General features: G+C 35.4%; 1 protein-coding gene across 1 annotated transcript in view; it reads right to left on the bottom strand.

Annotated features, from left to right (window-relative positions):
* Nucleotides 1–6090: 6090 nt before the first annotated feature.
* The window catches only part of Il1rapl2 (interleukin 1 receptor accessory protein like 2), a 1053788-nt gene continuing 1035015 nt past the window's right edge, over nt 6091–24863 (bottom strand). The window contains exons 9-10 of the mRNA XM_042688187.1: nt 19393–19563; nt 6091–7003 (exon numbers count right to left, since the gene is read on the bottom strand). Of these exons, the coding sequence (XP_042544121.1) occupies nt 6306–7003; nt 19393–19563 (869 nt within the window). The 3' untranslated portion in view covers nt 6091–6305. The remainder of the gene's footprint in view (nt 7004–19392; nt 19564–24863) is intronic.

Below are 24863 nucleotides of genomic sequence, written 5' to 3'. Positions count from 1 at the left end.
CCACTGGTAGAACTGCTAGTGGCTAGTGGGGCACACCCTGTGCCCAGCAAAGTAGGTTACTTTAATCCCTATTCTTCACCCAATATAATAATTATAGGCACAAAAGTACCCTTTGCAAAAAGAGGAAGGCAAGTTTTTGTTGGCAGTATATCAGCATGTAAAGTATGTATTTATGAAAAAGGATGATGTGGTTAGGAGCAGTGAACTATATTGGGTGGCCTCATAGAACTAAATTGTCTGAATACTCTGAGGAAGAAAGATTTGTGTGACTGGTGGAATCATTACAAATCTTTGATCTCCAACCACAAATTGATTTAGAATCCTAAAATCCTAGCCCTAGACAGGATGTAGAGAGATAATTTCATACACTTTTTTGCCTTTGTTTTTGTAAAATTGCAAATAATAAAATTGTTTGCCAAAAGAAATGAAAAAATATCCATCTTACATTTTTGAAGGACCATAGGAATTGAAACTTTACAAATACATGTATCCATTTAATCAGCAAATAGATAGAGCAGGTCACCAATCCTGTGAACTACTCGATTATGGGTGCTTAGTGTGTGCTAAGGAATGGGATAAGGTGGTGGATCTTCAGAAGCTCATCTGTTTCTGTGTTTGCTGCTTCACAAAGTAAAAGCTTTCCTTCCAAATTTCCCACCCTTTATTTTGTGTCATCTCAAGATGTTATAGAAAACAGTTGCTCAGCATCTTAGTAAAGAAGGTTATACACATTAAATATCATATTCTTTTCCTTCTGGGCAGAAAACTTGTCTATATTTCCTACCTACCCACTTACCCCCACCCTCCTTTTTAATGTGAATGCTGTTATGGCCAACCTGTGTTACTCTCCATGCTCCTTCCCTTTACCCATATACTAGCCAAATGGAGAGAACTCCTTGGATCTAGAGGAAAGTAGAGAAACATAATGGAATGAGCTTGCCTTGTAACAAGTTTGACAAGAAATATACTCAGTAGCTTACATATGTAACTGTACTGTAACCTCTCTGTACATCACCTTGACAATAAAATTAAATTTAAAAATTTAAAGAAAAAAACAAAAAGTCCTTCATAATTTAAAGCATGGTAATCCACTAATCACTTTCAGTTTGGGTGAAAATTAGGTTCCCTTACTAAATTACTAATTCTTTTCCTTCCTCTTCACAGGACTACTCTCTGTCTGCACTTCTTCCGACCCCTGTAACACACTTCAACAACTTTGTTGCTGTTTGGGAACCTTGTCCAGTTTATTTTATATCTGGTTATACTTAAGACCAATATCTGCCTCCTGGAGCTTGTTTCTCTGAGATTTAGTCACTTCATTGTTTCAAGATAATAATTATTTGTTCTAATGTGAGGTGAATCAGAAGATGGCACCTAAAAAACTTTGTCCTTTGTGAATTTGGGATTACAATCAGTTCAGTAAAACTCATTTGTTTCTAAGCCAGTTTTGCAGAAGCATCTTGCTTCTCCTGACCATTTCTTTCCCCTAAACAATTCCCAAGATGCTTAAGTAGCAAGTTCACCAAGTATCTGTCTTCTCTTTTCTTGTTCTAATAATGTTCAGATATCCAGTAGATAGATAAACAGCCCAGAAATAATTCCTTTGCTACAACTGATTTTTGTATCCTTGAAGCCTTCATTAATACTTTTTCCCATTTTACTTCCCAGCCCCCTGCTAGTCCTGGGGCTTGAACTCTGGGCTTGGGCACGGTCCCTGAGCTTCTTTTTGCTCAAGAGGAGTGATCTACCACTTGAGCCACAGCGCCACTTCCAGCTTTTTCTGAGTAGTATCATGTATTTTCCTTCCTGGCCTGGCTTTAAATTGCGATCCTCATATCTCAGAGTACTAGGATTATAAGGCATGAGCCACTGGTGTCCAGCCTTTTTTATTTTCTTTAATACTATAACATACTGCCTATTGCTTTTCCTCTTCTGATCTGTCTTTTTTGGAGAGGATCAGTCATCCCCTTGCTCTATCCCTCATCATCTCACACTTAGACTATGACAACAGTATATTAGCTGGTCACTCTTTCTTCATTTTCTCTCCCTACTTAATTTCTTCCTGCACCTGCTTTCCGATGAATGATCCAACACTTTACTAAGCCTTATTTCTTATTATATCCTCACACAGATTTCGGGTTCTTTTTTTCCAGCCAGACATGTTTGCTGTCAGGTAAATAAAATGTTCTCATTCTTCCCTCAGTTTTCCCATGTGCATTCTCAATACCTGGGAAATTTCCATTCACCATCACTACTGTTTTCCTCTGTTTTAAACTTATCTTCTCTCCAAGTCAACACTGAATTGCCCCCTTAAACTTATTACTCTGCATATACATATTAATTTTCCTATACTGGAATATGTTTTACAAATACCCCTTTCTTCATATGATGTATGAGCTATTGAAAAACAGCATTTTAAACTATTTTTCTGTTATAATTTATGTATTGGCCAGTACAGAATTTTGAACTTAAAAAATACTCATAATTGACTTTGGTATCATCTGGAGAAAATGCAGTTGAGAAAACAGCAATGAGCATTCAGCATAACATATTTGGATGGGTGTAGGTAATTTTACTGATTACCCAGTAATTAACTGGAATGCTAAATAATCTTAAATTGTTTGTGGCTTATTTCAGTTCTAGAAAATAGGGAAGTTTGATACAAAAGATTTTAAAGTGAATGATTATTGTTTATCACATTGCCCCATACATTCATCAGAAACTATGATCTCCTATCAGATATCTTAGAACAAAAATGCATGAGTAATAGAGAAATTGGAGCCAATTTCCACCATTAAATTTTCTCCCATAAAAGAACAACAACAATTGCAAGTATTCAAACTTAACTGATTACTGTGAAACTATTTTTGTTTTAACTTTGGTCTGCTTTATCAGTTTAGTACTTCACCTTGGAAAATGAATATAAGGAGTGTAAAGATTTACAGTTTTCATGGTATTTCCCTTGGTCATTAATTTTCTAGAAAACACTTGGTAAGAGCAAATTTATTTAAAAATAAAATGCCAAAAGACAGTAAAGGCTTTAAACCTGTGGTTCCATACTTTTGTAAGCCCTACAAATACCGCATGGGTCAAGAAGTCTCGTTCTTTTCTTGCCAGAATTTTCTTCTTTCTCATGCTTGCCATTTTCCAACATGCTGCAAAATTAATCCTTAGGATATTATTCATTTTCATCTCCTTTTGAACTTCTCTATAAACTTACTCTTTCATAACTGAACTCTGTTGATACCAGTCATTGCATTCTATTTCTTCTTTTTAGCCTCAGAATGTAATCATTCACCATCAACCAAAATACCTACTGAGGAGTGGTAACTTCTTTTCAGGAATTATCCAGGTTAGATTGGAAGATTGGAGGCCATACTTTATGAAACCCACCAGATCTCATAGTTTACCAAGTTAAACCAATGAACACCCCCATTTCTCTAAGCATTCCTTTTTTCTCAATGCAATTTACATTTCCTACCCACCTATTGCATTTGAGCAGTTATTATTTGCACCATTTGTGTGTGTGTGTGTGTGTGTGTGTGTGTGTGTGTGTGTGTGTGCACATGCGCACACACAACTATACTGTGGCTTGAACTGAGGGCCTCACAATCTCACTTGGATTTTGTGATCAAGGTTGGTACTCTAACATCTGAGCTACACCTCCACTTCTGGCTTTTTGTTAGTTTATTGGAAATAATAGTCTCCTGGTCTTTGCTGCCTGGGCTGGCTTTGAACTGAAGTCCTGAGATCTCAGCGTCCTGATTAGTTAGTGTGGGAGTCACCAGTACTTGACTGCACCATCAATTTTTATATTTTCAGAATGCTTCATCTTAAAAAATCACTTTTAAAATGCATGCTTACATGCAGTTATGTAACAATAAACTTTCTATGAATGTATGTGAACTAACTGTAACAAGGTTTTTTTTAGATTTCCAAAAATTCATTTCTGTGTAAAGATTAAAAAATCCTACCATGAAAGCAAGTGTTAGTATACATTATGTTCTAGACTAAATACTCATGATATTCATTTGGGCTCTAACTTTTAAAAATCTCTGATGAAAATTAAATTTTAAATTGCCATCTAGAAATAAATTTTATAGATAGTGTACACATTAGTTCCTGAAAATGGTAGAAAAGGTTTCTTGTCAAGTTCCCCAGCACAAGTGTGAATGCTCTGTTTTTGAGTACCTACTAGCAGTGAAAGGACACATTGTGGCCAGCCAACTCAAATTGCTACCCACGTTTAATCATTGTAAATAAAGGAAGCAGAGAGACCCATGTTATATTTTCAGAACTGGCATGCTCAATACAGAACTATTAGTTTAAAAATACGACTGAACATTCTATTTGAATTAATCCAGATTTCTATGAAAAAATAAAATGGTAAAATATACAATTGCCCACTTAAACATATACTACCCAGTTCATGCAGATTATTAATTTAGTAATTACACACAGCATTTAAGAACAACCAGAATAAGTACAATTTTATAACATTTGGAAAACAGTTCAAAATTGATAAATTTTCATCTTGAAATACCTATAGGTTTTACAGAAGCAAAATCCCCTTTCTCAGTGGAAAAAGTACATCTATGAAATACTTACATGTGTTGAACAGGACTTTTTAAAGGAGCAACTAATTATCCCACTATAAAATAAACATTTATCACTGCTAAACTTTCTCACATTGTTGGTGTATTTTTGGAACAGCTGGGTATGGATACTCAACAGAAATACACATATTTTGGACAAAACTCATGGATCACAGGAAATAGAAAAGAGGGTAAATGAAATAATCAAAACATGTTATCTAATGCTTACCTATACATCTGAGTTTCACAATTACACAGGTTGGGCAAATTCTTAATTTTTACATAATGTGTACATTTGTTCTTGTTTCTATTGGTCCAAAAACTTGATTTCAGAACCATTTGCAAACTGTCCAAATCAAACTTGATAATCCATTGCCCTCACAGGTATCCAAGTGGAGAGAACACCACATTTGACTCACTGGCAATAATACAAAGTAGTATTCCACAATAACTACTACAGTGGGGGCACAGTTTTTACAACAAATATGAAATAGATTATAACAGAGATTTTCAGGAGTGGTGCAGTCACAGTCACTCTATGAGGGTAGATAGGTTTTAGTCTATGAAATATACTCTTTGAAGCACTGGGATTAGGGATACTTCTGTGGAAGCCTTGTGAACACATTGCCAAGCAGATACTGTGTATTTACAGAGTAGTCTATTTCACAACTACAAATTGCATGTGAGAATTTCTGCACGTGCTGAGCTACTGCTAGTAAACTCGAACCATTTAGCACTTCATCTGTGAATATTGTTGTATTATTTGTTTTCATTTGTTGATACTTGCAGTCAATGCATATTTAAATTCAAATTCCAATGATGCTGAAAAACAAGTAGGAAAATGCTCACCTCTTCACATATAAAGCTTAGAATAGGTCAAGAGATTGTTTGAAACAAAATATTCAATGTGAATTTCTTAGAAAATAATCAAATGTGCAGTTTAAGATTCCTTTTCACTTGTAAAATTTTTGAAATAAGCCACAAAGCCATAAGGCTCAATTGAAAAGTCAACCTAAAAGAATGCACAACCTATCTATTCATTTGTTTCAAAAATGCATTTTGTCTACCTACTACCTACTAATTTGTCTATAGAAGATTTGCTTGCCTAAATAAATATAAAAGCTGTCATTATGAGCTGCTGATTTAGTCTAAAGAAGTTGTCCATTATGTTGAAGAAGTTCTAAATGTTTCTATCACATTTTTTCCTTCAACTGATTTTCCTTTACTAGCCATCTTCTGATGGGAGTGCCCCAACCATTTTTCCTTTATAACTCATGATTGTTGTTACTTTATAGATCTTCTCTTTTCCTTAGGTCAGAAGTTTATTTGATTAAGTCTTTAAGATTTTGTTATTTAAAATTCTATGTAAATTTTAGAGTTTTTAAAGGTATGGGGGAAATTAGGTCACCCAAACTGTAGTCTATGTGGCATCATAAAAACTTGCTTTAAAACAGAATTAAAATTTTTCAGGACAAAATCAAAACTATACATTGGAACAAGGTCCCACACTACAAAAGAAAGTCCTTTCCCCCACCCACCCTGCCCACTATTCTGGAAATGTAAACAAAAGTATTTAGGTACAAAAATGATTCTTGTGCCTTTATCTTCCACTTTTCAGCACCTCAATGTTTTTAGGTTTTTCGTATTTAATATGGCAGAAGTTAAGTATGCTCATATAACTGTTCAAAGGAATTCTGTTGTTTTTTTCCACTACCAAATATCACTGGTAAAGCTAAGCTCTTTAGATGATAAAGGAAGCAGGGAATTGTTCCTAGGAAGTTCCTCAATATCCTTGGGGGCATTATTAAGGGGGAGCTGTCCATTGAGTAGTGTCAGAGGCAAATTGCAGTAAGTGTGGTGGTTGGCTAAGGAAGGAACTGGCAAAGTGGTGGTTGCTATATTGTGTTTATAACCTCTGCAACAATGCCTCATTTGCATTGAATCTGAATGGTGGAAATCAGGGAGATCGGCTTGAGGTGAAGTCAGAGTGGCTGAGGTACTGGTCATAGCAATAGAGGGTATAGGCTGAAGTTCTCCAAAAAGTCCTTGTTCTGCAGAATCCAGAACATGGCACCGAGATAGCATGTCTTTTCTCTTGATGGGCATTTCATATACTAAGTGCTTCCAAAATTTTGAATTTAATTTGCTGCTTTTAGGTCCCTTCCACTTGATCAGGGACAGAAGTTTGATGCTGCGTTTTAGTGATTCAACTTCCTGGCAATTCACCTTTCCTTTTAACTCTGTACACTCAATCAAAATCACTTTGATTTCACCACTGACTAGCATATTATGGAGTCTGCTTTCCAGTTCGAAAATACTCCATCCCCGTCTGAGAATATAGTCTGGAGTTAGCACGATAATAAGTCTTCTGCTTTGCTCAACACATCTTGTGAGATCTTCAATGTATGCTATAAATCACAGAAAGAGAGAAAGAGTAAAACAAAGACATTGCCAGTCTTTAAAGCACAGGTTTGCAATCTAGTAGTGCAGAGATCCAGTCTTTCAATAAAGTCCATCACATTTGCTTTGCATATTCAGAAAGACATTTTCCTCCAAAATTAGAAAAATTTGAAACAACTGCTTAAATCTTTATTTTCTTTCCCCCATATCATTACTTACAGTGTTCAGTTGCCTAATATAAATTCCATCTTCTTCAGAACTTAGGTGTGAGTTTTGTTTGCCTAATCCCTTAACTCAAGGCAGCCTTCCATGCTAGTACTCTAAGGGCATAAGCAATCAATGGGTCAATGAGAAGAGGATTAGTACTTAATAATAAGTGCAAAGTTGCTACAATTTACTTTGCTTTTCCTCCTTTTATCTTTTTTTATCAATATTAAGTTTTGATTGCGAAATAGTAATTGTGCATACAGCAGCCAATTTGCCAAATGTGCAACAAATAGGACAGCTATGTATACTAACCACAGGAGAGGGAATTGTGCTTTAGAGTAGTGGAAAGCTGCTTGTAGAATCATCTACCTTGTTTCCCAGAATATGTCATTTGTCACGTGAGGTCCTCTAGTATGCCCTTCAACCCCAAAGGTGGTGAAGTGGTGTGTGCTCACCAGTTGAATTGGGTTTAGCATATTGTTACAAAGAAGGAAGGATAGAGTTCAATGTGAGAGATAGTGTAGAATAAATGATAGATGAGGAGGATGGAGAAATAGTCTTTGCTCTCCTTTGTGGAGCAAATTTGAAAGTGATGTACATATGTCATGACTTGCTTCATGGTAGAAAATCATTCCCCTACACCTAGAATAGTTTATACCATGGCATAATCTTTTATGCCAGCATGTTTCCCAAAGTCTTATTTTCCCAAAAGGGAAACGCACACATGTGTTAACAAATGGAGACTTGGACACAGGTGCTGCACCAGAACGCTGTCTTTACTAAGTAGAGTATAAGGCCTTGTCTAATGTACAGTGCCCTCTAGCAGAAGCCATGCTTACAGAAGCATAGGAACATTTGTCACTGCGAATGTGCTCAAGATGATGCTACTTTCAATACATAATGTGGGGACACCAAACAGCCACATAGAAGCCACGTGAAAAGAGAAATTTCCTTTACAGATGGTCTCTCATTTCCAGGGTTTTATTTCTATCACTTGCCAGTAAGAAAACATTTTTAAAAATGAGCAAAAGTTTCTATACACCCTACACAAACAAGAAACTATTTAGAGGTACACACAGAATTGGCCAATTAAAACTTTTTGTTTTGACTTAATACATTTCAGGACTTTATCATGCAGTAGTTCCATTGGCTGTATCTGAGGGAATAGTGCAGTTGCAAAGTTGGGGTGGAACCTCTTAAGGATTTTAAGTATTTTATTTTAGAGATTACGTATTCAAGGGAAAAAATCAGCGGTGAAATCTGCAAAAACAAAACAACACAAAACACAAATCACCACAAGGGTAGAAGTGGGAAATTATCATTCTGTAATGATTACTGAGAGAACTGGTGAAACAGAGTAGAAGGAAAGGTAGGAAGATTCAATAGAATGGAAAAATACTATCCCAATGTAACAGCTCTGACTCTTGAATTTCTTCCTTTCTTTCTGCTTCCAAAAAGAAAGAAGTTATGTGGGAAGCTTCATCATTAGAAGTTGGATCTGTAAGATACAGTAAAATAAACTATCATACATCTTTCCCATTTTCTTTTTCACCTTTTCTCCAAAACAAAATAAAACCAAACAAATACAAACCCCAGCATCACACTATTACTGTAGGGATCTATGAGAGTACAGTTTCTGCAGGAGAATGAAGAGTTAATAGTTAATTTCATAGAAATTATCTCTACAAAACAATTTACCAAGAGTTACTTTGACTAGTTTCCATCTCTCATTAATTTCAACTTATTATCTAATTTCAAAAAGTGCTGTGCAAACTTTGTCAGCAATCACATAAAATATACATCTGAGATCAAAACTATTTCTATGTGTTAGAATGTAGTCTAAATTTATTTTAAGTATGTTTTAAAACATGGCTTTACTGACCTAAAGAATATATTACAACTTAAATGTCTACAATCATACAAGAAGTTACCCACACACATGTGCATGCGTGTGTCCGCACACACCCCCACACATATATAAATTAATTTAATCGAGCTATCCATGGGCTAGGGCATTGGCTTTGCTAGCTGCTTTTGGAGATGCAGTAGGGAACAGAATAGGTGTTCCATTAGTATCCAATTCAGCCATTTATTATATTTTTCCATTTGATAGAATGCAACATTTAGAGCTTCTGGGGCTTCTTAGAGGCTCATAAGTCCAAATTTACATTTGTCCCAAGAAGGACAGATCCCACTATACTCAGCTGCACAGGGTGTGGGTGTTGAAGGGAACCTTGGAGCGAGGGAGTGGTCCCTGTCTCCTGCATACTACATTGGCTGTGCTTATCCTGGCAAAACCTAGTGGAGAGCTAAGGCAACCATCCAGATAATTCCAGCTGAAAACCTGCTGTAGAAAAAAAAAGTTCAGATTAATCCTGGTTTACCCTACATATACATTAATCATATGCACTGGAGTCAGTCAGTCAGTACATCAAAAATTTCCCTGGGTAGACATAGCCCAAGTGTCCCAAAGTAAACACAAGCCATTTGCTTAGGCCCTGAATTTCGTGTTCCATTTCACTTGGTAAAAAACCAAGTGGAAGTTTTCAGATGTGAAGCCCACATTTCACTTCTTGGGATGGTGTTCAGTGGTTGGGCAGCAACCTCAATGTTTGAAAGCAGTTGGGGAGGTTCTTCTAAGAGCTGCTTGGCTCTAAGGAAAAGAAGGAGACTGTGCCTTTGCTCCCATATGCTGGCTCTCACTCTCTATTTTTTAAAATATATTTCCCCTCCTTTCATTCTCTCTACCTTTTGCTTTTTCCTTTTCATTTTTCTTCTCTCCTTTTTCCTTTTACCAATCTTTTTGCTTTTGTCCTTACTCCCTTTCTTTTCCTTTTCTGACTCTTCCCTCCTCCTTCACTCTCCTTCTTGTCTTTCTCTTTCTTTTTATTGAGCAAAATCACCCATTTTTATGAAAATATAAGTAAATGAAGAAGAAACAAAACAGATAGTGCTCATATTTTTAACTGCTAATCTTTAGCCAAATAATTGTTGGTCAGTTATATGAGCAATTGCCCAAAACGCACCTTCGGGGACATGCCTGTAATCTAATGACAGTGAATTGAGACCTGACCCATTAATTTTGTATGGACCATTATTTTTTATATTTTTAAAGTGTTGTTTTTTAAAAGATGATGAATAAGAAGAATATGATGCAACAGACACCATAGGTGACCCACAAACCCTAAAATATTTACTATCTGGACCTTTACAGAAATGACTTGCCACCCTTGAATTAGAGACCAAGCAGGGTGGTTAGGTTGGAAAAGTTCCAATTAAACTAAGTAGAAACAGGTATCAAGTTAAGACATTGCTGTCCATAGTGTAGCTCTGACAGGCAGTGGGGTTTGCTCTAGTAGGACTGTGGTTTTGTGGGAGACATGTTAGAAACCTTCAGAAACCTTTTTAAAAAGCTTCTTACCACAAAGAGATAATAAAGAAGCATTTAAAAAATCCCTAAGTCTACAGCACATATGAATATTCACTCTCTTGTCTTATTTAAGCAAATCCAGTGACTTAGTAACAAGAACCCATTAAAGACATTTTTCACACAAAACGTCTGTAAAGTCCCTTAAGGAAAAAGCCATTAAGTCATGTTTTCACAGATTTTGGTTTAAGTTATTTCTCATGCAAGAAAAGACCAAAGGTGGTTGTATCTGCCAGCCTTCTATTTCTCTAGAGAAATCTGTGCAACCAAAGCAGATGATCAGATATGACATAAAGCCTATATCTGAAGAATCTCCCTTATTTTAATTTTATAAGGGGCTCTATTTAGTATACATTAATTTTTCATATCATATATTCATGTGCAAAGAAACTTCTCCACTTGTCAATACTGTGAGTAGAAGGAGAGTTAGGAAGATATTCTCAGAGAAAATGCAGTCAGAACACTCTCTTTGGGATGTACATTTATTAAGGAACTGAAGAAAACTTATGGCAGTACTCTCAGTATTGCTGGGAAATAAATTAATTGACAACCTAAAATCTTATTAAAAACAAAGAAAATTTGGTTTCAAACTTTTTATCAGGAAGCATTTGTATAACGCAAGATTGTTCTGTATTTAACAAAGCAGAATTTGATTTAGAAAAGTTACTTGGAAATGAATTATACCACATCTTAGCAAACAAAAAGGTAAAATGAAGGAGGAAATGGAGACAAAATAGAAACTAAAAGAATGAAAGGTCCAAGAAAGAGCTCCTAATATGATGCATACAGGATTTCTTGTCATTCTAAGGTTGGTAGAAGGACAAGGAAGAAAAAAAAAATCTATATTAATGAATTTCTTTGTGCCCTAGCTACTGCTTACTAACCATCTGATTTCTAAAACAAATTAACACTTTGTTGATATTTCCACTTATGTCAGTGTTGTTATCATACATATATGTTATTATAATATACATATGTATATGTTAAAAGACAAATATGTAGCATGTATACTATGGTATACTTTGTTACTTTGGTAGATTCAAATAGTAGCTTGATGTGTTTAAACTCATAGCTATATAAGGCAGCCATTAATTAAAAACAAACATTGTTGGAGTGAGACAGGGTACACAAAACAGTAAATTCCAGTAAATTCTGCAGAATATTAGCTATTTCAACAATAGTATTTATAAACACATAGCTTAATATTTGAAAACTAAAAAATTAAATCTATATGGGTTTCCCATATATCAAAAAGAAATGTGTTTTCATCATATATTTATGGAAAATTATCCAGCCTTATACTACTCAGATTTTAAATGATGCTTATAAACACTAACTTATTAGAAGTATTATAGATTAACTATCTTTGATGATATTACTTAAGATTTGGGGCCTTGGATATGATTCTAAAATTCTCTATGTTGTCACAAAGATCAAGGTTTTCCGATTTTTATTTATCTATGAGTTTTATAAGTAGGGGTTGCTCCATGTGTGTGATATTACTTGCCTTACAAACATCTCTTTTGCAGCCTCTCCTAAGTCCTTACTTAGGTATTTTATGAAGAATTAGCTGTATTGTATTAAATTTCTTCAGCATTAGTTTTGATTTCTTTTGTATAAGCATTCTGTTTAACTTTGAGCAGAAGGTTGCTCAAGTCAGTATGGACTTTCTGACACCTTGTGTGTCCAGGCACTTTATTTCTTAACACCTCTTGTTTTGGAGGTTGTGTTTCTGGTAATTAGTCCTTTATTTTTGCTTTGGCTTTTCATCCATGGGTGAGTGAGCACAGACTGTATGGAATCTATATCTTCTCTCTTTCTCTTCACTTTTATCCCTTCACAGAGATGAAAGTGAATGATGGGAGAATGAGAAAGTGGAGAGTAGTAAAGAAAGTGACTGGTAAACTGTATTCCCTGTTCTCTTTTCTATCTTCCTCCCAAACATTAGAATTGTGTACAGGAAATTAATTTTCCTTAGCACAATCTTACTTGAATATGACACAAAGCTACCGGCAACTTGGAGAGTCTTTTCAGTGTTTCTTTCAATCTTTTTATCTTAAATCTTATCTGTTCTAAGGACTTTTTTAAAAAAATTAAATGAGTCCCAGATTTCCAAATTAAAACTCTTCACAGTTGATTTTAACCTCTATCACAAGATTCAATGAGAAAACTTGTCCATTTAAATTAGTAAACTTTTGAAAGATTAGAGTCGTTTCCATTTCTCTTGTTTCTAAAATAAAGGAGATGGTCAATATATCTGATTTTATTCCACGTAAGTAAATTTCACACAATGTGTTAAATTTCCTTGGTTGTGCATGTCACCTCTGCCTCACACTTTTTAGGTCACAGACATTAGATTGCCTGGAAAAGGATTTTATTACTCCCTAAGGACAACTTACTTGAATAGTTTCCAAACTATTCAGCTATTAGAGGAAATATTGGCAATGAATACTTACAGATCCATGTACAACATTTTTTTTTGCATGCCTCACTTCAGCAGTGGACTAGGGATCATCTGACACCAGATGTATTCTCCAGTCATTTGTCATTTCATTGTCAGCACTATTGCATGACTAGTACTAAGCATTAAAGAACTATGAGATTATACTAGTGAAGAAAGTCAAACAAATGCGAGAATGTGATTAGATATTTTAATTTTCCCCTTAAATTAGTGAAAGAATCCTAGGATTCTTTTTTTTTTTTTTTTGTCGGTCGTGGGGCTTGAACTCTGGGCTTGGGTGCTGTCCCTCAGCTCTTCAGCTCAAGGCGAGCACTCTACCACTCAAGCCACAGCACCACTTCCAGTTTTCTAGTGGTTTATTGGAGATAAGAGTCTCAGGGACTTTCCTTCCCGGATTGGCTTTGAACTGCGATCCTCAGATCTCAGCCTCCTGAGTAGCTAGGATTACAGGCATACGCCACCAGCGCCCGGCAATCCTAGGATTCTTGAGTGAAAGAAATACATGGAATATTGAGTATGGAAACAAATGGAAACACAATTTTGATACCTGAGGCCAATTAATAGATATAATTTCAATAGGCATAATTAATCAAATATACACATGATAACAGGTCTTTCTCTGGTACAGTTTTGCAGGAATAACTCACATGGAGAATGATGACCCCCTAAGCTTTCCAATGAGAAGGGAAAATTGAGGTAAATGCCTGTGAAGGATTTTTCCTCTTCACTCCACTTAGACATACTTTCATCTAAAGCTTCAGCTAGAACTGGCTCAAATTATAATTCATAATAAATATCATGCATGCATGTTGAAGCATTTTACTTGCTTTCTCATAAAAGTAAACAAAAACTACAGGATTGAGTTCTTTACACTTTTTAGACTTTGAATGCTGTTTTTTTTTTTTTTCCATCTGACCAGGGGTCCTCGGCACAAACCAATAACTTTTATATTTTTTATATTTTAAAATCTCTACAGAAACACTGAGATAAGATAGGTCCAAGAGCCTAAATGTACTCATCCAAAAATGTCCCCAATCTCAGGATCTCAATTGCACAGCTGGGTTCTGTTGGTCACATGTCAGCTTCAGAGCACATCTGTTCATTCCTCAAGGATCCACTAGTCCCCATGAACACAATGTGCTCTGTGTTGAGTACTTTATACCACAAAACCCAGCAGCTGCACGGGTGAGAAAATCTCTACTTCTCAAGTTTGTGTCTCTAGGCAGTTTGAGTAGGGTGTTTTCTATCTGGCTTTCTTTTGGTTGCCTGTCACTTCTGACATTCAGATGCCTGTTGGCAACAAAGTTGCTTTAACTGTTCTCAGGGACAGATGTTTCTAGTCTGGGAAGAAATAGCCATTTTTTTTTTTTACTGGAAAGTAAGAATTCTTGCCACATTTAGGCACCCAACCTGAGAAAACATAAGGAAGATCTTGACCGCAGGGCTCAAGAATGGAAAGGTAGTCCCTGCCAGGAAAATAATGTCCAGATCTGAAGACTCAGTTTGGGCATTTAGGAAAAATCTGTGCGTCAAATTTCTCAATCTCTGCTAGTTTGTAATAGCCAAAGAACAACATTTCTTAATGGGGTGTGTGGGAAAGGTACAGACAACCCCAGCTCATCGTGGAAAATGATATATTTGTGTTTAAGCTTTCTGAGAACAAGAACAAGAGAAAGAGCAAGAGTGATAGAGCCAGAGAAATACAGACGCTGAGAGACACATATGGAGAGAGAGAGACAAAATATTCTCATGAACTTTTGAAACTGTGCATTGGAAAGTTCTTTTGTGTTAAGTGCATAAGGATCCATATCACGATAATTGTGAAACTTTAAGTGTTGAGACTTTTCAGTGGTCATACCACGACAAAGATACAAAGGCAACTGAAGATACATGAAAAGTAAAGACATTAAACGTAAGTGGATTTGTGCCAAACACTTTGTTCATTTGAGTCATATAAAGTTATTGTTGTAGATGAAGAATGGTTTCAGGTAGTCTGTTTTTATAAGCCTCCAAGGGCCTCAATGTTAATTTTTGAAAGAAGGAGTACTCATAGGTCAACAATTTTAAATGAGATGTGAGGGAGAAACACAGTTCATAATATTGTAGCTAGGCTTTTCCCCTCCCCCATAGGAATGTGTCTATATTTATATAACATAACCTGTTAAATCTGTACCAATGGCTGCAAATACAGACCACAGAAGCTTCTTTAATAACATACATACACCAAGTCCAAAATGTTCTACTCTGTCATTCATGTGTAAATCAAGTATATTATTCATATACTTCATCGACTTCCTGAAAGTGTGCTAAAAATGCCAAGGAAAAACTCATTAATCGTGACATGGTGACTGCTCAGCTAGCTCTGAAATGTTGATGGAAAAGAAAAATTGTCAAAGGGCCTTTTTAAGAACCTCTACAGGTTACTCTCGCAAATCGGAATTCAGAGAACATGAATTTCCTCGTTCAGGAAGGAAGGATTAAAATCAAACACCCTCCAGTGGTTGCATCTAAAAACTACATAGTTGTCCCAAATGGCTTACTGTAAAAGTCTTCTTGTGTGCCACTAAATACCCAAGATCAAGTCCCTACTCAGGCTGATAGATGTACAATCTGAAAATATATTAAAATTACCTTGCATGAACTACCAAATATCTGCCCATCTTGATGATATCATTTTGTGAGATTTATATGGGACTATTTAAAAAATAATTGCTTAGGTAAAGTAGGTGAATCCTACCTAGCATCTCGTATGCAATATATTGTCATGTTTAATGAAATATATAGCTTGGAGCTAGAAAAATTTGCAGCTTGTGTAAACTTTGTACTCCATGGTCAAGGAGGATTTTCAGCTGTCTATAGTACACATAAATGATAGTGAATTTTTAAACAAATTCATCTTTCTTATTCTCCTGCTCACCCAGTCTTGTTCTCACTCATTCACAGTATCTATTTTATTATGTTTAAACAGTGGCCATCTACTGAGTCTCAAGTGGATCATCTGTGTTCCATGCAATTCGTACTTCCCTTTCTTATGTGCATAATGGTGTAAAACTCTTTCTTATTTCAGAAGAAGGTCAATTATGTTGAAATTTTCAGGCATGAATGTCTATATTTTTCAGTAACTTGTTGGACTTCATAGAGGGTGTTTATTGTGCTGCTAAAATTTATGACTATAATGCAGAAGAGCAGTACTATACCGAGTCATATTGAAGATGATTTCATGTATAATATTGATTTTACTTAGTTAATGATATACCTACTACTTTAAGATGATTTAGGATATTCTCATTTGAAAAATGGATTTTGATGAATTCCCATATTTAACAAGATGCTATTAATAAAAACATAAAACTATATAGCAATGTAATGAATTAGGTAAAAATAGAAATGTATTTAAAATTAATTTCTTATATTTGCTTTTCTCATCTCTAAAAATAAAATGTATACCTATATGTTTGTAAGTATTGACATTATTCTTATAAATTATACACATTTTTCTTTCAGTATAAAGATCCTGCCTACCTTACATTGACCCCATTGAAAAGAGTGCCTTTCAAATGGATCACATAAAATTGACACCTTTGTTTATTTCATTCTCATCACTTCTTCTTCTCTTAACTAGCTCTACTGAAACAAAATCAATACACGTCTCTGAAATACTAATGAACTTAGGTCTTCTGGAAGATGATGGTGGAGTATGAAGACAAATGAGAAACAGGACCTACCCTCATGCAGCTTATAATCTGGCTGACTAGGGAAGATATAAATAGATGGAAAGTTACAGGAGGTTATAGAACAACACAACATGTCATAGGAGCAGAAATTTTTATAGCCAAGCAAGTAATTACACACCACAAACTCTAGAGCTTGAGAAATTATTGTGGAGTTTTCCCAAAAATGATAACAGGAGAAGGATAAATAGGATTTTCAAAGACAGAGGAGTTCCATGAACAAAAGCATGAAGAGCAAATAATATATATCAAAGGTACATTTTTGTTAAAGTAGAAGCTCTGAGTAGAGAAAATAGTAGGAAACAAATTTAGGAGAAAATGTGGGTGGACAACAGATTATAATGATGTTTAGATTAGGGTTATAGTTTTATCCTCTAAGAAATAACAGAGTAGATTGAGTAAGGGTGTGACAAGTATGTATTCATGATATTAAAATGGTTAGATGGATGGGAGGAAAGATAAAGAAAGTAGAGAGATAATCTGCATTGCAGCAGTAAGGTAATTATGTTTTCTACCAGGATGGTGAAATTAACAATGGGAAAGATGAAAGGAACACTGCATTTGGGAGGAAAACAGTATAATTAAATGACTTTGAGACATCAGGATGAACCTTGGGAAACAAATCAATATAGAATGGTATTTTGTGTCATGAAAATGAGGAAAATTACAAGGAGAAACCAGTAAAAACCATGGTGGGAAACTTGGAGACTTCTCACATTGTAGCATTGTAATGGATCAGTAAATATAGTTTATTTTGATCCTTTCCACGCACATTTAAGCATATATACCAATATGCACACATAAACTATATATATGTATATATATGCTCTGGGAAAAATAATTAAAACCCAAATCTCAGTTGTTCCCATTTGTCTTCTGTCATCTTAATGACTATGGTAGACTGCTGACATTCTTAGTAAGCATTACCAATTGATTACGATCTAGCAGAATGAGAATTAACATTAAACAGACCTAAGTTTTACTCCTAACTCTGCCATTTACCACTCATCTCATCTTGGACCTCAGTGAGCCTTTGTTTTCTCATCTTTAAGAGTTTAAGAGAAGGAAATATATGTCTGATATCACTCTTTTTCTCTCTCTCATTCTCTCTCTCTTTCCAGGTAATTGCAAATATTAAAGAGCATAATATATGCAAAATTATAATATATTTTCAAGTGCTGAAAATACAAGCTTTTTATTTTGTAATTTCTATGTGTGTTTAAATGAACATGATACAAACTGTACAATGCTTGATAAGAAATGTACTCATTATCTTGCCCATGTAATTGTAACCCCTCTGTACAGTATTTTCACAATAAAAAAATAAATAAAAATTAAAAAAACAAAAAAAACTAAAAATTAAAAAAAGAGTTCAATCTTACCCTCTCAAAGATAGTAACAGACATACATGCAAATTAATATTAACACTTTTGTTTTCCCTCAGACATTAAAAAAACTTTGAGGGCAAAGATCTTAAGCTTAAATATGGTCCTTTTACTTTACCACATATATATTCTGAACAAAGTACTCATTTTTAGCAAAAATAAAGGACATATTTTGCCTTGAAGCTGAACTTATTCTGAAAGTGCTGTAGCCAGTGGCCTCATATACCTTTTTTAAATGTATTTTTATTATTTTAAGTAGTTCCACATTTCCACAAGTCAGATTATCAGTACAATGCATTTAACTCATACACCTATGTAGGTGGATTTTCCATAGATTTGTGAATGACTGACAATGCATAATACCAACAAAGGTGAATGGTAAAGATTAAAAATTACAAGTGAAATGAGAGTAGGTATATGTAGGTACAGTGACAGGTGACTAACTCTGGAACTGAAACACATTGGTATTTTTTTGCCAGTCCTGGGACTTGAATCCAGGGCCTGGACACTGTCCCTGAGCTTCATTTTGCTCAAGGCTAGCATTCTACTGTACCACTTGAGCCACAATGCCACTTATGGCTTTTTCAGTTTATGTGGTACTGAGGAATCAAACCCAGGACTTCATGCATGCTAGGCAAGCACTCTACCACTAAGCCACATTCCCAGCCCATATACACTGGTTTTTGAAGACTTATTTTTTATGGTATCTGTCCTAGAGCTTGAACTCAGGGCTAGCTCTCTACCATTTGAGCTACAACTCTAGTTCTGGCCTTTATGTGGTTAATTGGAGGTAAAAGTCTCATAAACTTTTCTGCTTGTGCTGGCTTCAAACTGTGATCCTCGGATATCAGCCTCCTGAGTAGCTAGGATTACCCAGGCTTGGGCCATTAGCACCTAGAGACATTTTTTAAAAATTAAAGGGTCATGATTTTCTCAAGACACTAAGGCAATATAATAAAAACTAACCTTAAATTACAATTTAAAGACCACAAGTGTGAGAATGTCTTCAAAAAGTTCAATGTTCGTTTCAATATCTTCAAAGTTCATATGTACTAAAGTCAGAACATGCAATTGAGAAATTTGAATTTAAAAAATCTGTGAGAAAGAGTTCTCTAAATACTTGGCTCTGATGCTTGAAACAGCCACAGAAGTTGCTAAAAGAAACAGAAAATTTGAAAGTACTTACTTCCACTTGGAATCAGGTCTCTTTCTGGAATGAAGAGTTTATATCCATAATGCTTTTCCAGGACATCTGGCAGTATTTCAAGAGCAAACTGCTCTTCTTCAGGATTGTCACAATCTAAAGTATCTTGTTCCACTTTTGTGTATGAAAGATAAGCATCATATTCCTTGTTGTCTTAAAGGAGAACAACAAAGAATTGGAAATTTAGCAATATTAAAGGTCTATAATTATTTATAGGCTGGAATCGGCTCTATAGTCACTGTCTTTAATAATTGGAAAAAGTATGTCACATGCTATGTAATAGAAAATATAGTCCATTTTAACATAAATAATTCATATGATATGCACTGAAATGCTTATGCAATTGGCCACTTACAATAAGACAGAATAAAACACAGAATTATGATTTGTGACTTTGAGGGAGTCTACACATTTATGATGTTTGTGGATGTGTGCAAATGATTAACTCAGTGTGTCTAAATGCAGGACTAAATATACCAAAGTCATGGATCTGACCCTTTATGAGCCAGTTGGCTTAACTTGGTTGCTTGGTCACAGACTATACCTTGTTTTCACAAATATGTGTATGAGATCCAAAGTGGGCTGGGCTCAAAGTGTGGAAGATTGAAATAATCCAACTTCACTCCTGGAGACACTACTCACAGCACATGCCATACTTCCAGTTGGTTAGTGTCGTCATCGTCATATACAAAAAGCACTTCATTACTAAATATTAGGGACAGCAGCTGGGCTTAATACAAGTACATTGCCTGTACTGGTTCAATCCATGGCCAACTAATTTGACACAAGCTCCCAAAGAAGCCTTTGTTTCAAAATATACATCCTTCCAATACTACCAAATTAGGTTTTCCCTTCACACATTTAGTCAGGGAGTTAACTGTACTTTGCGAGTGTATTTTTTTCCTCTTTTGGTATATTGGCTCAGAGCCAGTCTCTCTAAAATGTGCCTGTATGCATACATTTTTTTCCTACCAAATATTAGTGAATAAAGCTACTTAAGGTATTAGTCCTTAGGTTTTAGAAGGGATGCAGCAGAAAAAAATTATAGTAGCATTTTCAACATTCCTCTTATTTATTGAAAAATTATTATTATTTATCTTATTTAATTTTCTATCTTTTTAGTTTGCTAATTGGCTTATATTAGTTGTATGGGGGAATTTCACTGTTACAACTGCATACATGTTTAAACTGTATTCCAATCAATTTCACCCCCGCTATCACACCCCCTGTCCTTCCTCTATTAAGTAGAATCCCTAAAAACTTTCCTTGTTGCATTTCATAGTTGCTAATGATCCATTTTGACAGTATTCAACATCCTTCATCCTCCCTGCCAGCACCTCCTGCTTGTCTCCACCCACCCAGTCCTTCCCCATCCTCAATTGATCATCAGCTTTTGTTGAGTTTCTCCATGCTTCTCTCATTTATATTTGTGATGTATTGTTATTCAACCTCCTTCTTTAAAAAATACTCATATGTTACTTTCATAAGGTTATGTTCATGTAGAAGTACAAATGATTGCGAATAATCCTTTTTGAAAGATTCGGATGTCAGGTCTTGCTACTAAAACACATCAATTTTTTCTATCAAAACAGATCTGATTAGGATATAAATAAAACTTAATTTAGAGAATTAAACCATTGCTCACTCCCCTATATCATGAATGATTTTGTTCTACTTGCCAAAGGAGGTGTAAACTATAGACATACAAGCTATAGATGCATAATTATAGGAGTAGGTGAGATCCCCTGACTAGAATTTGCCGAAGTAGTTTTTGTGTTCTAATTCAAATAAAACTATATCCCTGATCATCCACACACACAAAGAACTCTGTATGATAAGATGGTATTTGAAACAAGGAAGACAGCATACTACTTACTCCTCATAATGCCATATGCAAAAGGCTTCCATAAACCTTGCTGTTTCTTGGTTGCCTTGAAGCAGATTTACGGGAAGGACTGTCTGGATCATTCAGGAGATCATTTGGCTTGCAGATTGTTCACATTCCACTTTTGTATATAAAACTCCACTTGGAAGTAAGGGGGTTCGTAAGCAATGCTAATGTAATAACCTCCTGGTAATCCTAGCACTTCTGCCCTATTCCAATCAAGAGCAGGATGCACCTGCAGGCCCTTGACTTTCTCCAGCTATAATTACTCACCTGGGACTAAGAGCTGCCGATGATTCACAGCTGGAAGAATAAAATAGGCCAAAGGACAAACAGCTCTCTTTCTATGAGCAGAATACATTTCATTGTTCTTGGTGGCTATTGTTCCTGCCTCAGACTCCATGTCAAACAATACACTTCTTGAGAGCATCAACTATTTGTATATTAATTCACTCAGCAATGATTTGTTGAGCATCTTTTATTAGCTTAGCTATCTCCAATGGCTATTAACTCTGTGATCTTCTCAGATATTCTAGACTCTTATCCTATTGCTCATCCTGTCTAAAGTATTTGCCCTCCAGCAATGCTTAAACTCCTTTTCTTGGTCCTATCCATATCTACTTATATCCTGATATTAGTTCAATGATACAGTAACTTCCTCTTAGAAAAGTTCTCTATATATCTCAAATCAGTTATAACCAAGAGTATCAATGTTTTGACATGTTAACATCCAACCTGTGTGAATATTAAATGTCACCTAGCATTTTATAGACATACCACTCTTTAAAATATGGTTGCTTCCATTTCAGCCATGTCCCTTTAAAATGAACTAAAGGTGAAGAGCTGATGCTAGTTGGCCAGAGCAGGAAGAGAGCTCTCAAAGCCACCATGTCAGATGTCCCAGAAACACTAGGATGCCAGCTAGTGAGCCAGCAATGACGCAGATGCCATAGCTTTAAAAAACGCACTTCAGCCTTATGTAGACAGCCAAGAAAATCTCATGAACAGCCACAGCTGTTGCTCACAAAGAGAAACAAGATTGATAGAGCAAAAGCAACAACATGACATAAATAAAGTTAGCAGCAAGGCCTGAAATTGTCTTTAAGGTGAAAGGCAGTTTAGTGCCATGTTTTTTCTAGGCAACATTAATGGTCCTTCCTCAGTGCTGTATCATGCTGATTAAGCTCATGTGAGGACCCAGAAAATAGAGTGAAAAAACACAGATGAGTACTAGAAGGAAAGGGGTTGACATAGTAATCACCAAAACTATACTGCTTCTAATGGAGAAAGAAGTTATGAAGAAGAGCTCCATACTAGTTGTGCAAGAATTTTCTTCTTGTCACATCTGTAACAAGACTAATTTTAAACCACTTTTTCCTGTAACTATGTTGAAAACTTTGCTTCTAAAGTGTGAGTACTGGGTATTGTTGTTTTGTTCACACCTAGTCTACCTAAGAAAGTAGCATGTGTGCATGTGTGTATACCACTGATCCACATGAAAAATGTAAGTAAATGTATCGTGTATTACACCTGTCACATATAAGACACTTTTGTAAGTATTTAATGACTGAACAACTTAAAAGGTCAAATATATAAAACAATCATTTTTGATGGGTTGCAATGAAATGAATTAAATTAAAATTAGCAAGAAGCCAACGTTTGTTAGATGAATTTTATTTTATGAAACACAGATCATAACTAGGGACTGAAATCTCTGAAACTATGAAGTAAAATAAAAGTTCCTACCTTTAAAAATCAAATAATGTTTTCTTAACTTTTTGAGAAATTCTCCAACTTTTTTATGTTTGTTATTGTAAAAGTAGTGTACAGAGGTGTTACAGTTACATGAATAAGGTAATGAGTACATTTCCTAGTGAGCATTGTTACCTCTTCCTTTATTTTTCCCCTACCATTCCTTCCCTCCTCAGCTCCCCAGTTTCACCCTCCTCCCCAAGTTTTGAAGTTTGTTTTCAATATAGTGTCTTGTACATCATTGTGACAATGGGAAAACCTATATCCTTATTTCAGCATTTTTTTATTTCCCTTCCCCTCCCCAAATTAGAAAAATGTATATACGAGATACAGGGCACTGACATCAAATACAACGAAAACCGGATTATACTGTGGGGAAAGTACATAAAAAAGAAACAAAAAAATACATAGTACATTTTAAATGCGTTGAAAACAATAGCAAGAAAGAAAAAACAAGTTGTATCCCTTCTTAGGGTTTATTTCACTTAATATCATCTTATATGGTCATATGTACATAGCATTTGAACTTTTCTGCTCGTCCTTATACTAGTTATAGTAGACATATACTAGTTATTGTAAATAAGGGAAACTATGGGACCTATGTTTCTTTGGGCTTGGCTTACATTACTTAATATGATTTTTTCCAAGTCTTTCTATATCCTAACAAATGGGGTGATGTCATTCTTTCTAATGGAGGCATGGGATTGCATTATGTGTGTGTGTGTGTATAATGCAATTATAATGTTCTTGATCCATTCATCTACTGAAAGGCATCTGGGTTGATTCCATATCTTAGCTATGGTAAATAATGCTGCTATAAACATAGTTGTGCTGGTAGCTTTAGTATAGCCTTGTTTGTGATCGTTTGGGTAAATGCCCCAAAATGGGATTGCTGGGTCATAAGGGAGCTCTATGTGGAGTCTTTCGAGGAACATCCACTGCTTTCCAAAGTGGTTGAGTAAGTTTACACTCCCACCAACAATGCAATAGGGTTTCCTTTTGGCCACATCCCCTCCAACATCTGTTGTTATTAGAGTTCTTGGTTATAGTCATTCTTGCTGGGTGAGGTGGACTCTCAATGTTGTTTGGATTTGCATTTCTTTTATGGCTAAATAAGTTGAGCATTTCTTCATGTGTCTATTGGCCATTCTTATTTCTTCTTCAGAGAAATTTCTATTTAAGTCTTTAGCTCACTTATTTATTGGGCAGTTGTTTCTTTGAGGATTTGTTGTTGGGGGATTTAAGTTTTTAAATTCTTAGTATATTTTAGATATGAGACCCTTGTCCATTGTATGGCTAGTGAAGATCTCCATCCAATCCGTGGGCTTTCTATTGATCTTACTAGCTATGTCCTTTGACATGCAGAAACTGCAATTTCATGCAATCCCTTTTGGCCAACCTTTCTTTGATTTGTTGTGTTTCTAGGTCTTTATTAAGAAAATTTTGGCCTGTACCAAGGAGCCCTAGAATTTCTCCTATTTCTTCCTGTAATGTTTTCAGGGTGTCTGCTTTGACTTCGAGGTCTTTGATCCATTTGGAGTTGATTCTGGTGCAGGTTGATGGATGAGGATTTAGCTTAAATTTTCTACAGGTATTTAATCAATTTTGCCAGCACCATTTACTGAAGAGGCTGTCTTTCTTCCATTCTATATTTTTAGCTCTCTTGGTGAAGATTATGTGGTTATAGATCTGTGGGTTCATTTCTGGGTCTTAAGTTCTATTCCATTGGTCCTGAGGTCTGTTCTTGTGCCAGTACCAAGCTGTTTTGACTACTATGGCTTTGTAGTAGTTTGAAATTTGGTATTGATATTCCTCC

Source organism: Dipodomys spectabilis, unplaced genomic scaffold (genome assembly GCF_019054845.1).
Source record: "Dipodomys spectabilis isolate Male_0828 unplaced genomic scaffold, ASM1905484v1 ptg000113l, whole genome shotgun sequence".
NCBI lineage: Eukaryota > Metazoa > Chordata > Mammalia > Rodentia > Heteromyidae > Dipodomys > Dipodomys spectabilis.
The sequence above is the reverse complement of the archived record's forward strand: the minus strand, read 5'-3'. Positions and strand labels throughout refer to the sequence as shown.